The following is a 14,619-nucleotide window of genomic DNA, read 5'->3' as shown; positions in this document are numbered from 1 at the left end:
ATTCAAAAATGTTAATGTTACCGATCGATCGTGAATGACTCCAATTTACAATCTGTCCAGACAAATCATAATTTCTAATAGTGTCTGAATTCATTCGTTACGAAATTTTCCTCGTCAAACTACAAATGTCGCCATTGATGAACGATCGGTGACATCTATGGAAGCGAAGTTTTAAAAATTGTAGCGCATTTCGTTTACAGTTCAGAGCCAATTTTACTGAACGACAACCGTTTCTTTTCTAACAATAGCGCGTTTTATTCACTTACTTTATAGGACTTTCCCTAAACACGACAATTTGTTTAATCATTTCGAAGCTAGCGTTACATTTAATATTAATCAATCAATATTTTTATTTGATGTTAATATCAATTCTTAGCAGAATACATAACAGGAAACATAACTTTAACAATTGGATTTATAAAAACCGTTAGGTTTTACGTCACATGTCATGTAAAAAACCTAATAGTAAATAGACAATTAACAGAATGACTTTTTCTTTCTTTCACAATTGTTTTTTTAAAGAATTGAGGTTAGGTTACAAAATTAAAAATTAAATATCTCGGGATAATCAAAATTAGACATAAATACGGATATTTGAAAGTATCGTTTTGTAAAATACCAATAAAAATTCGGAAATAAGTAAAAAAGTTTTGTATGTAACATTTCTTGCAGAGGCAAAGTCTCTCCGTTTTTTAATTTCAATAAAGATGTTAAAAATATCTATCAACACTTTCTGACATTCCATAACAATCATTTGTAATGAATATTCCTAATATTTGAAATAACATAAATCTACATTGTTAATCAATTCCGACTTAATTATTTATCGGCTAGTTTTTCCATATTTTTGAGCTTTCACATTTATTTTAAATATAATAATGGAGAATTTGTAAAAAAACATTTTTTAACTAAAAATAAATAGTAAAAATGGAGTAACGTCTAAAATTGTATAATAGAAATAAATAATTTTTTATCTAAAGTTTTTACTATTACTGTTAAAAATCAAACAACTCGAAAGTTATTAATAATTTTAGATTGAAGTATTAGTTATAGGTATGTAGAAATTATGCTAAAGTCGATAGTACTACTAAAACAATTATTTTGAGATAAATTGACGATTTTTAATTCCAAAAATAACTAATATTGTAATTTCTCAGAAAATAAATAAATAAAATTGAATCTGATTCATGCAAACATGTATCTATTGATTGTAATTTTATTAATGTAATTACAACGATATTTATTTAAATCAGTAGCGATACACTATTGTATAATTATAACTATGCAATAACAAGGTTTGACTATATTTGAAAATACTTATTGAGCTGAAATATAGGTACAAAATCATTCGGAATTAACTTTTAACCAACGTCATAACAGAACTATCATCTAGCGCTCGAGAAGTCAAAATTCGCTACCTAAAAAAACCTTTCATACTGTCACAAATAACATTTATTTTTTAGGTTAATATAAGTCTCATCGCATCGTTTTCGTGGAAGCAAAAATTCAACAGCTCATATGAAGCTTACAATAAGAGAAAAATATCCCTAAACCGATTTATTTGCCGTTATCTTATTAATATCTATTGGTGTTAACTTTCGCGGGTTTTTGTCCGGCCGCCATTTTGTAACAAACGTCAGCGTGAAATTAAGGTACTTTGTCGCAGCGAATACGGAAGCATATTCCTAAATGATAGAGGGCGCTATCGGCGATGCGCGCTTTCATAGTCCGAAAGCGCAGCATCAAGCGATGGCGACCAGTAGGCGCGCCGCGCGCGTTAAGTATTCCACCACGAGACGCCACATGTGGCGCAGCGCGGCCGAGCGGCTGAACAGGAATCTCCACAGGAACAGCACCGTCGCCACTTGAGTCACGACGTGCACTATATGTAACCTGCCCAATTAAATCACACTGTTTACATATTACTCTACCTACGACGACACCAAATCTTCGTCTGAGAAGAAAAAGAATCGAGTATACGGACATTGCATCATTCAATCTATGGGCATAGGTAACTTATAAAATATTCTAACTTTCGCCCGCGACTCCGTCTGCGTGGAACAAATCAAAAGCGAGTAGCCAATGCGTTCTTCCAGAAGATCATCTACTATATCAAATTTCATCGAAATCCGTTCAGCTGTTAAGGCTGCAAACTCTAGCAAACATCCATCCATCCATCTAAGCTTTCGCTTTTATAATATTAGTTAAGTATGAATTCGAAAACTTTACATCAATTCTATGCGAATGGTTTACCTCCGGAGCAGGGAGCGCGACTTGGGCAGGGTGTCGGGGCTCTCCTTGAAGAGGAACCTCCGGATGCCGAGGACGTAGGACTCGATGTAGGCGTCCCAGTCGATGTTGGTGACGTCGAAGTCGAAGGTGGCGCGGTCGTCGGCGGCCAGCGCGCCGCACAGCGCCTGCACGTTGTCGTCCGCGAACGCCCACTGGCGCGTCGTGAAGTACTCCAGGCACGCCGACGCCTTCTCCAGCTTGTTCTGCACGCGGACCATCCTGCAAATATTCACACACTATCGTCTTTTGTCTAATACTAGCTTTCGCTCGCGACTCCGTCCGGGTGGAATTTAAAAAAAAAACATTGTAAAATATGGCCTATGTTACTCACAGAAAAATTTTCTAACGCTCAAGAAAAAAAAATCGGCCCAGTAGATTTTGAGCCTATTTATTACAATAAAACAATGTTTTCCTCTTTATATCAGTGTGAAATTGATTGATTGATTGCAAAATTATTCATTTTGCAGTAATAGTACCACTCCATGGCATGCAAACGTGCCAGTACTGGCATATGTGTCGTACGTACATGGGCTTGTTGCCGGTGGCGCGGGAGACGAGGTCCATGAGGTGCGCGGGCAGGCGGTGCTGCAGCAGCGACAGCGCGCCGTGCTTCACGCGGTTGCCCGTGATGTCGCCGCCGGGGTACCACACCACCTCACCTGCAAACACAGAAATTATCAATAAAAACAACAAACTACACAAAAAAACTGGACCACAAAACGATTAGAACTATGTGAAAATATATTCTGTCGGGAATATAGTCCATTAATTCTTGCTTCAGCTGTCCTTTAATAAAGATTTCTCATACACCATTAATAATTAGAATCTCTTGTTTTAAGGCATTGAAGAATCAACTATTTAAAATGCGCAATAGTTAAGAAATGTAAAATGTACTTCTGATCTGAATATCCAGATTTTCTGCTCCAGACAGTAATAACTGTAGATTTAGAAGAATGTAGTTACATTAATGCTTTAACATATAATTAGTTACTGACTGAATGACTCTGAATGCATTTGTTTTAGTAGAATGTTGTAAACTCACTAAATGGGTGTTTTCTCATATACTTGAAGCTGGTCTTGACGAAGCGCTGCCACGTGATGGGGTTCTGCTGGCCCGTGCAGCAGTTGTACACCACCACGCCCTCGCCTCTGACCACGCACAACACACACATTATTACATTATTATACTTCAATACTAGCTTTCGCCTGCGACTCCGTCCACGTGGTATTTAAAAACAAAAGTAAGTAACCTATGTTTTCTATATCTATGCCAAATTTCGTCAAGATCCGTTGAGCCGTTTAGGCTACAAACTTTAACAAACATCTAGCCATCCATCTAAACTTTCGCGTTTATAATAATAGTAAAATTAGTAATAAGTAAGATATGGGCCATCTTTATCTGCAATTACAAAAACTTAAAATCCTCAACTGCTTTAACAATCTTGTCAAGACTCTCTCGTGATTGAACAAATCTTTGGAATCATCTTTCCGTCTACATACGATTTGGAATAAGTTACACTGCAAACGCAGACGCCGGTGTTTCTGTCCAAATACGATACAGGGGCATAAAAGAGTAGTATTCTGATGAAGCGATTGTTGAGCGAAGCATCTAACAACATATTTAAAAATTAATTTAACCGTTTAAAGTGCGTCCTCCATGCGCAGACTATCATGAGGTTGATGACTGTGTCGACGGGCACGAGGTCGGCGACGCGGCCGCCCGTGCCCAGCATCGTGCGGAAGATGCCCTTGCCCACGGCTGCGATGATACCATTGGGGCCATTCCAATTGTCCACCCAACCCTTTACCGGCTCTCGGACTGAAGATAGCACTGTACAAAAATAAAACATAACTGACACAGATCACAGAAAGATAAGATCTTAAAGGTTAAATGATTGGGCAAATATTTATAACTATTAAAAAATTATCTTCATTCTATCAACTCTTTTCTGATTGAAACTATCAAGTTTTTGACCCTGAAATCGGGCATCATCCATTACAATGATGTCACGTCACGTCAGATGTTTCATGAAAATGTTGATCAAATAAATTTGACAAAAAATACGATCGTGTATCGTTTGCTTTAGCCATTAGACGGCACATAGAAATACAAATACCGCTTTCACATGTTTATAACATTCTGTGAGCATGATACTTTCACTTTTAAGACAGGCTATTGATGTAACAATTGCTATTACTAACACTTAAAGATATCTGACGAAAAAAGTTACATCTCTTATGACATCTCTATAGTATCTCTTTATTTTTTTTAATTCTATCTAGGTTAAGTCACCATACTTGTGTATGAAGGGGCCAGATGAAAACCAGCGCAGAAACAGCCTTGCTGTCCCTGCCTTAGCTGAGTTTGTCACTTTTTGTCAATTTTTTTACTAGCTCTAGGGTTGCATGTATAATTTCATGTGTAGTTTTTTTGTGGCAATAAGTCCTATTTATTTATTTATTTATTTATCTAGAGATGTAACTCTACTCATGTGTAGAAAGGTGAAGAAAATAACTCACCTATGGATGGTCTCACAATAGCGACGGGTAAGTTACCGCATTCCTTTATAAGCATATCTTCTGCGAGAGCCTTTGTGAATGTGTACGTGTTAGGCCTGTCTCCTGGAAATACAAAAAAGGAAAATTGTTTAAAAAGTTACATAATTCGTTAAACAGAAAAAGTTTAAGGGCCTGTCCCACCACTGGCTGATAATCACAGATAGTTTAAAAAATGACGTCACTATATTTCTATGTTCCCTTATCTGAATTAGGGAACAAAATCCGATATTTCCATCACATATTTTACACGGTGGATTGTTATTGTTGTTACAATTTAGTAAGGCAGGCCCTTAATATGTAATGTAAATGTCATTAAATTGATTCCTAGAACGACAAGTCTCACATATTTGTTTATTTTTTAGTCTTTGATTTGAAAAAACAAAGGTATGCCTTTCTTCTATATGCCGCGAGTTATCAAACGCTTGTTTACCCACCTACTAAATCCGGTGTGATCCTATCAACCAGATCGTCAGGCAGAGTTTGTACAAGTGTGACGACGTGCTCGGGGAGCGCGGGCGGCGCGTACACCGTCTCTTCTACCTGCTCCCGCTCGCAGTTGCAGTACGCCGTTGATACGTGAACCAGAGCCTGAAGGACAAAATTTTATATAAAATCTTTACTAATATAAAAAAGCGTAAATACACTAATTCGTGGCATAGGATGTCAGCAATCACAGCATATTTTTGAATAATTATGTCTTTAATAAAAAGCCCTACACTTATGACACGCTTTAGTTAATATTTTCACTCTTAAACTTAGGCAGTAAACAAAAAGGAAAAAACCTTCATGTGAGAGAGGGACCATACACTACGAGCTGCCAACATCGAGGAAGCAAGGTTATGATAGTAACGGTAATTTAGACATTTGCAATTGAGGATTTGATAAATGTAAACAATAAAATAAAGTTTTTATAATTGCATGCGGATGAAGACACATGGGAACAGCTAGTTCTTAAATAAAAATAAATCAACATGTATTCATTGTTGAAAACTATGGATAAGTTATCGAACAATGCACAAACAACTGCTCTTTAACTGACCTAAACAAAATCGTATCCTACAGATAAGATGCTTTTGTCTAGAATAAATTTTTGGGTTCGTTTTCTCTTCCCTCTTGTTATATGTGTGTCTCACCTCCAGTCCCAGCATGCGGTGGCAGAGCTGCACTAGCTGCTGTGTTCCCAGCATGTTGATTGTAACGGACAGCTTCAGTTTCTCGTCGAATTTCACTGTCGCCGCCGAGTGGAACACAACCGACACCTGGAAACAAAAAACAATAATACAAGATACCTACTTATTTATTTCTTTTACTTATTAAGTAATTAACATCAAAGAATCAAAATATATTTACAAAGATGTAAAAGAACACCACCGAAAGGGTAAGGAACAAAATCCCAATCTCTTAACAATATTTTCTATGCTTAAAAGTATTTAGATTTAGTCGCTAATTGTATCGATACTAATATTAAAAAGAAAACCGTTTTGTATTTTTTCTATGTATTGAAATAACTCAAAAAATACTGGGCAGATTTAACAAATGCTTTCACTATTAAGAAGTTATTATACATAGGCTTTTTTTATTGTTTTTTTATTATAATTTCACGCGTGTGAAATCGAGATCAAAAGCTAGTTAAACGAAATCGTAATCTTTGTTCTTAATTCTGCTTACCTTCTGACATAGCATAGCCTGGTCTGCGGGACTGATGCCGAGTTCTGGTTCTGTAATATCACCAACAATCGGTACGATCTTGTTCAGCTCCTGTGGCCGTTCCTTCCTCAATGTTTCAAATAACTGCGGTTACAATTGTTTTAGTTAAATATAGCTGATTGGAAAATAACTTGGATCCTGTGTATGTTCAACTACCGCCTATATTTCAAATTATACTATTTTAAGTGTAAAGGTATAACAATGCATCTTACGATGTAGTTATTGAAATAGAATATTTAGGGCCTGTCCCACCACTGGCTGATAGAGTCTCAGATAACTTAAAAATGTCGCAACTGTGAGATAAGGGAACAAAATCCGATCTTTTCATCACATATTTTACAAGTTGGATTGTTATCAGACAAATAACAATTTGGTAAGACAGGCTCTTAATGTTTATTTATTTTGAAAAATCTAATTATAGGAATATGATGTCGTAAATGGAAAGATTATTGGTAGATTTTTTTTTAGTTAGAATACAATACAAAAAATAACTTACAGGTGACTGTGTGAGTTCGGTGAGACGGGAGGCGACATCTTGTCCACGTTTAGGCCGCATCAGGAGGTAAATCTTCTTAATTTTTGGACAACTCCTCAATAACTTCTCGACAAGCACCTGAAAATGTTTTAGAATAATGTTAAATAGACGTTCTTAAAACAGTTAGCGTTAGAAATAAGGCCAATATTGAATAACACCTAATTCCCAAATCTTGCTAATATTATAAACGCGAAAGTTTAGATGGATGAATAGATGTTTGTTAGAGTTTGTAGCCTAAACGCCTGAACGGATCTTGAGGAAATTTGGCGTAGATGTAGAGAATAGTCCGGAAGACCACATAGGCTACCTATTTTTTTTTAATTTCGCGCGGCAGAGTCGCAGGCGAAAACTAGTGTCTAATATTTTTAATTAGATACAGCAATTATTGAGTTATTTCAATAGTTAAAAAAATGAAAATTAATTATAATATTTTTATGGATTTGGTTTTCTGAGGTAGTCAATAGATTTATTTTATGATGTCATTGAATTTGTTTTTACAACTGATGGTTTAAAAACAATTAGATAACAAAAGATTACAAACAAAAAATCCTTCAAGCATTCATTTACCATCCGCCATATTTCTTTTTTAAATTACCACATAATGATACATTATTTGTAAAATTAATGAACGTGCAGATTCACACATTATACTAATATATTATTTATTTCATTTATTACTATCTTATAATTGATTGTTGTCAATTAATTAGAAAAACAGTTATAATTGAGGAAAATCTTCACATTACATCGCTTTGTCTTTTTTGCAAAAAAATATGACAAATATAAGGAAAACCGATTTTAAAAAATTGCTTTACGTAGTCTCTTATCTTACTATTTTAGTTACTTTCATACTTCTTACTAATCTTACTACATTATAAATACGAAAGTTTAGATGGATGGATGGATGGATGGATGGATGGATGTTAGTTAGTTCGTAGAGGATTGTCTGGAAGAACACATAGGCGACTCAGTTTTGTTTTTTTTAATTACTCGGACGGAGTCGCGAGCGAAAACTAGCTTTATATTATAAGATCTTATCTAATGCAATTATATTCTTTTTAACAACGTCAGAAACGAGATACAAATCTTACTGAAGTCAAACATCCTTAAAAATAAACGCGGTATAAAAAACTTTAGAATAATCTGAGTATACATGGCAATATTTTCGCTGTATGTATTGACAATCTCGTTTACAGATCCTTTAGTAACACAAAAGTATTTTTTTTAAAACGTCTTCAAATACAAAAACAAGGAGGACGATTCAATATGTATGTATGTAATGGAAAATTATCAAATTATAATATTAATATTATTAATTTTATTAACTTTTGGCCGTTAGATACATTAACTCTCACGGATATATGCTGTGCTGTTTTTTCGTTGACTACGCAAAAGAAGAAAAGTTGGTCTTTTGGATGCGGATACAGTCTTCTTGCCCTTAAAATCGTTTTTACTGATGTTTTCAAGTCAAGGGTTAAGCAGTCGGGTATTTTGGTTTTTGAAATTAGCTTTTGTAAACAATGAAAAGGAATGTTTAATGAACATTTTAACGACAAATAATGAAAAAGTTACGCTCGGTGATTTTGATTTATCACAAAAAACATTTATAACGAAAAGTTGCTTTACATTGCCAAAACAATGGAGTTGAAATTAACGAGTCAAAATATAATGATATTTTGTAAAAAATCCTTTGGTATAAATATATAGAAATTAAAAATAAAACTTTAGGTATCGCTGTCAAACATAAAAAAAAAACTACTTTTATGTGTGTCACGGTTGCAGAATTATTAAACAACTTTAGTCATTACCTTAAAAAGATAGGAAAGTTACGATTTTAATTTAAATATTGTATGATCAATGCTATTACAAGCTTGTAGAAGGACGTAAAGTTATAATGTATTTTACGAGAATTAAAAAAAAACTTAAATGTTAATTAAATATTCCGTGTTAATTAAATATAAAATAAAATTGTAAGTATAAATCATTTAAACAATTAAAAAATAAAAATACGCTAAAGCGTTGATAGATTACATTGTTTTCGAACCTATTCAAAATTGTGAATCTTAGATGGTCAAAGTCAAAGTTCAGTAAAGGTCATCGTTTGTTTGCTATCGCTTTTTTAATTAATAACTAATTATTAACTCACCTTTCCCATAAAGCCTGTACCGCCAGTAACAAAAACAGACTTGTCTGCATAAAACTCAGCTACTGGAATGTATTCTTGGCTGCCAGGCCCAAAATGGCTGCCGGAGAAACACGACGCCATCTTTGTCCCGCGTAACTGTCAAAAATATTCAAACGCCTCTCCGAGTCGGAATTGCAGAAGGCATCAAACTGATTTCAAATCTCTCTGACTTATAACGCATGTGCGTGTTTTATCTTTGTTGTCCTTTTGGAAGGATATTCTAGTTCTTTGATTAGTTTATCTATCACTTCATCAGTTAGCTAGCTAGATTTCACTTCCGCATTGCGTCTAGGAATCATCTGTAACAAGGGTAAATATTTTTATTATTATTTTTAATCGCATATTCCAATTCTTAGTGTTGAGGATTTATTGTTTATCATACATCAAGTCAATTATCACCGATTTCATTGTCATTTACATTCATTATTATTGGTAAAAATAATCATAGTTATTATAGAAAATTTTAAATATGTCAAAGTGAGAGTTGTTGATTATCGACGAAATTAACAGTACGTGGGTTAAATGCTTTAAAGATGTGATGGCGACTGACCAAAATTTCGAAAATAAACGTTACAACATTGAATTTCAGCTTTTATAACAAATTGTTGTCTCACATGAGGAGGTTGTATAACCTTAAATGAGTAAGGAGCGTCGGTAGTTAAACGATTGAGCACTTCATTTGTAACCTTCAGTTCCTGGGTGCGAATCCTGCCATTTATCAAAATGTATTTGGATTATCATACAATATACACTTATTAGAAGTTTTTACAATAAAGGAAAACATGTAGAAGTAATTTGAAGATATGTGTGAAGTCAATCTGCCCCCATTAGGATAGCATTGTTGACTATGGCCTAATCAGCCCTAGCTTCGTAGGCGCTTGAAACCCTCAGCAGTGATTTTCAGGACTTATATTATCAGGATAGCACGGATTCTTAAGAAAAAAGGTTGTATCTGAAATAGTGGTAGACGTTTGTTTTTTTAACCTTTGACATTATATTCCTGCAAAATATAGAAATTGATATTTGGCTTTAGTTTACTCAGTGTTTTATTTACCTGAATTATAAATCAAAGAGAAATGTAATATTAAAAACTAACCTCAATTAAACCACAGTACGTTAACCTTCAATACAGAGGTGCATGATTCTTATCACTTAAAACTCGAGTACCTTTTATTCGGCCTCTAACAAATTAACAAGAAAATGGAAAAAAATCGCCAATCAAATGTTTCTTCAACTTTTAAGCGTAAAATCTCGCCACAATGTTTAAAACTCTTTCAATGTCAGTTACAATGAATATCGGGTAACCTCGGTCCATTGCAAGTTTAATATATTAAATTTAATATACATTGCGATTTGTGCACTACTATCACAAGTCCCTAGAATCGATAAACGGAGTCGGGGTAAATCGAGCTATCAATATAAATCGTTGATAAAAATAATCTCGTCTGACACACATACTTACGCAACCTGTCATGTGAGTGACATTTTTTACTTTTTCCGTAAATATCAGAAAATATAAAAGAGTATTTTGTAAGTTCTTCAAAATTATACTGGGCTTTTTAAACAACTAGCTATCGGCCGCGAATCCGTACGTATGGAATATTAAAACGTTCTTCTAGACATTATTCTAAATCTGTATCAAATTTCATCCTCATCCAGACTAAATACGTTCCATCCATCCATACAGATTTTCGAAACTTTTCTTATGTTTAACGTAATTTGCCAGCCTGTTCTTAAAAGATTACGTCATTAATTCGACTGTTTTAATGGTTTCAGCTTCCAGTAATTCCAAATAGTTAGCTAAATTGAATTAAATTAAATTAGCCTCATTCTTACTAGACTTTGAGTGCTTTTATTTCATTTCTAATAATAACATTTTAATAGTGTAGATGATAAGGTGTAGGCAAACACAATATTTAAATCACGTTTACTTCGCAACGATAACAAAAAGGTTAATCAACTTAGGGTAAATTAACAAAGAAGAACAAATTAAGGGGTTTTTAAATAATTTAGAGAGTTCAATGACTAAATATTTTATAAGAGTTCAGTTTATAAAATAGTTTATAAGACGCTATACGCTTGATCTAATTAATTTAAACTCTTTGTACTTGCGAATACCTCGTGCAGTGGAATGTTATCGTGGGTTTTCACGGTCGAAACTATGTGCAAAAACTATGCTACTACTAACTAACAAATTGAGACAACATGTATAAGTTTTATGACAATGGAAACAAAAGGTTTTAAAGTAACAAGCGATTAGAATCTTTTCACTAATATTACAAATGCGAAAGTTCAGATGGATGGATGTTAGAGTTTGTTGGCTAAACAGCTGAATGGATCTCATTGTCATTTGGCATAAATGTAGAGGATAGTCTAGATGAACACAAAAGCAATTACTTTTTTTTATTCCACGCGAACGGAGTCGAGGGCGGAAGCTAGTATGTAATAAGTACGTATGTGGAGATAATAGTACATAAAATATTATTATTCAAGATTATGTAACTCATAAATGAGTACATTCCATTTGTTTTCTATTTATGATGATACTAGATATGTCAAGAGACCAAGCCTAATCTATATCGAAATGGGAAAGAAATAATTCTATAATGAGAATTAAAATAATTTTAAATCAGTCTTATGTAATTTATGTTTCGTCAAAACTGTCGTCTTCCTCGTTGGGCCTAATTGTTCAAAGTTTAGATCATACGCGACAGTCTAGACTGCGGCTAGGCAACAAGATGAACTATAAATAGGTCGCAGATAGCAGAGTGTCATGAACCGCGAGCAAATCCCATTTGTCGTGGCTCGGGATTACGTACCTTGATATGATTACCTCGACCAACTGTGTTGGTCGGCTATGTTGTACAATTTAATCGGTTTTCCTTACAGAATTAAAAAAAAACGACGAAATAATGGAATAAATCATCACGTGCACAAAATTATTTTAGACGCCGCCGTTTATTGACACTGAGAGTTTTTTAAACCTTATCTTGATTATAATAAATTACATAAATGTAATTAATTTGTAGGCATTTTAAATAAGTTTAATGTAAGATAAATTCGCGTAGTCAAAATCGTTATCAAGACCTTATCAGTAGATAGTGTAAGGTGTGGCAGAGCGCTCGTAATCTTGTTTGTTCAAATTTGTTAATTTGTTTATATAAATTGCCCTAAATTTAAACCTAGTGTGATTCACCTGTAGGTACAGTTGCGAAATTTCGAGGTGTTCCACTTCATAAAAAATTGCCTTGTTTATTACAACGAGACAAACTCCGCCTCTTCTTACAATTAACTAATGAGATTACAAAGGGTTGTAAACGACGGAATAATAATAATAAACTAGCCATGTATCCGACTTTTTTCGTGCACACACATTTATAAGCTGCGTTGTACTGATTTTTGTTCCGCTTCTCGTTTCAAAATGGTCAAACGATTGTAGATTTTAAGGTGGACCACCGCCAGTCTCTCCGACTGTACCTCTGGTTCGATAGAAGTATTACATGGTTCGATTGAATCAGGTTCTTCTCTGCAGTGGGTGTAAATAGTGAACTTCAAATGAAGGCAATCACTTTATAATACCTAGCTGGTACCTAATTATATTCCAATTCGTGCGAACTATTCGCGATAAAGTTATGAAAGTGTGACGGAAATTTGTAAAAATCGGTCTAGCGGTTTAGGATCATAGAGAGGGATATACAAAATAATTTGTATTTACATTAACAAGAACAAAACACATAGTCCAAGGTGATACCTTGTTTGCTCTTAGTAAAAAATAATATTTACATGTAAGTTTGGGACTACGGATGGAGTGGAGTTAAAATAAACTCCTCGAAATATGTAAACTGACTTGTCAAAACGTAAAGTAAACATATTTCTTTAATATGTAATATTTGTTTGAAATGGGTGTGTTCAGTATTTATTACTAACAATACTTCCGCAAGAGAATTAAAAAATTATGAAACCTATCGTGAGACCTCTACCATATACTAATATTATAAAGAGGAAAGATTTGTATTGTTGGATTTTTGTATGCATAATTCAAATACTACTGGCCAGATTTTTAAAGTTCTTTCACCGTGAGCTAGGTAATTTATCTGTGAGTAACATAGGTTATATTTTAATTTCACGTGGGCGAAGTCGCGAGCAACAGCTAGTTTTTAATAAACTTATTACTAACGTCAAAATAATGACTACTCGCCTGCATGCCGCTACATACGCTCAGTTCCGACGGTATCAGTGGAACTGTTCAGTTAACTCAACAGGCGCCTGACTGTAGAGTTCGACTGTTCAGTTTATTTCCCTTTCCACCGTTTTCTTAAGAGGAAAGGATGGGAAGAAATAGTGGAACTGGTATATTGGTATATTCTACATGTGTGCATCGTGTGCATTATGAATCTGGCGATCACGATATAATGCTATCCATTAAATCATTAATATCCGGTGGCATATCCGGACGTATCCGTTGACCTGGGCGCCCTCTTGCGACGACAGCCGACCCTGACCTACGTAACGAGCGAGAGCGGTGAAAGTAAAGACGAGAGTAAAATTGTCAGACGCAATGCGAATCACATGAATCATTTTGAGCTCGTAACCGTTCGAGTTATTTGCGCTAATGTATTTTATATACTTAGAAGTACTAGGATAAATTGTGGATACTTTTTAACTGTAACTATAAATATGGTAAATTTCCTATATCTTAGAGTTTGTATTTTTAATTATTCTAGTATTTGCTTCATGTTTAAAAATATAGAAGTATCAAAATGTTTATAGAATGCGACAACGTAACGACCTTGCGGTGAAAGTTCTTGCGCGTTGTCCCATATCTCCAAAGAGGTCTGTACCATTCTTTCGTACGTGATCCGCTAGAGGCACTAAATGAGGTGAACGAAACGGTACGGCAAACACAATGACTACTTGCGAGTACTTTCAAATGTCCTAGAATTATGGTTTATTTAAGTAAGTTTATTTACTTGTTACAAAAAGAAGAAAAACACTCTTAAAATCGGAATTTACAACTTACGACGAAAATAATGAAATAGTGATGTCCTCGATATTGACAGTGACAATAAGTTAACAAAGTCTACGCATGTGATTCATTATTGTGCTATTTAAAATAAGGTAAAAACAGAATAAAGAAGGGACAACAGTCGAATACTCTCAGTTTGGTCTACAGTAATTTAGTCGAGCACCGAGTAATTTAGTTATTAAAATTGTCTGAACATCGAAATTTTAGTCGATTGGATTAGCTAATCATTTACGGCCGGTCTCAATAACGCATCCTGGATCGGGAGATCGCTTCAATCGAGAAATAAAACGACCTGCTGGTTGATCACTAACCGGT

At 34.5% G+C, this 14,619-nt stretch overlaps 1 protein-coding gene across 3 annotated transcripts in view; it reads right to left on the bottom strand.

The window, feature by feature from the left end:
* Positions 1-1,158: 1,158 nt before the first annotated feature.
* LOC106107481 (fatty acyl-CoA reductase 1) overlaps positions 1,159-14,619 on the bottom strand; it is a 26,067-nt gene continuing 12,606 nt past the window's right edge. For 2 of the 3 annotated variants that reach the window (XM_013288348.1, XM_013288349.1), the window contains exons 2-12: positions 9,240-9,577; positions 7,055-7,171; positions 6,520-6,642; positions 5,985-6,110; positions 5,286-5,439; positions 4,813-4,914; positions 3,931-4,123; positions 3,335-3,441; positions 2,819-2,951; positions 2,254-2,511; positions 1,159-1,893 (exon numbers count right to left, since the gene is read on the bottom strand). In XM_013288348.1, coding sequence (XP_013143802.1) covers positions 1,743-1,893; positions 2,254-2,511; positions 2,819-2,951; positions 3,335-3,441; positions 3,931-4,123; positions 4,813-4,914; positions 5,286-5,439; positions 5,985-6,110; positions 6,520-6,642; positions 7,055-7,171; positions 9,240-9,359 — 1,584 coding nt within the window. In that variant the 5' untranslated portion in view covers positions 9,360-9,577 and the 3' untranslated portion in view covers positions 1,159-1,742. Of the gene's footprint in view, positions 1,894-2,253; positions 2,512-2,818; positions 2,952-3,334; positions 3,442-3,930; positions 4,124-4,812; positions 4,915-5,285; positions 5,440-5,984; positions 6,111-6,519; positions 6,643-7,054; positions 7,172-9,239; positions 9,578-10,374; positions 10,734-14,619 lie in introns of those variants that run through there. The other variant, XM_013288347.1, reaches the window with a different exon arrangement.

This window comes from Papilio polytes, unplaced genomic scaffold (genome assembly GCF_000836215.1).
Source record: "Papilio polytes unplaced genomic scaffold, Ppol_1.0 DF822067.1, whole genome shotgun sequence".
NCBI lineage: Eukaryota > Metazoa > Arthropoda > Insecta > Lepidoptera > Papilionidae > Papilio > Papilio polytes.
The sequence above is the reverse complement of the archived record's forward strand: the minus strand, read 5'-3'. Positions and strand labels throughout refer to the sequence as shown.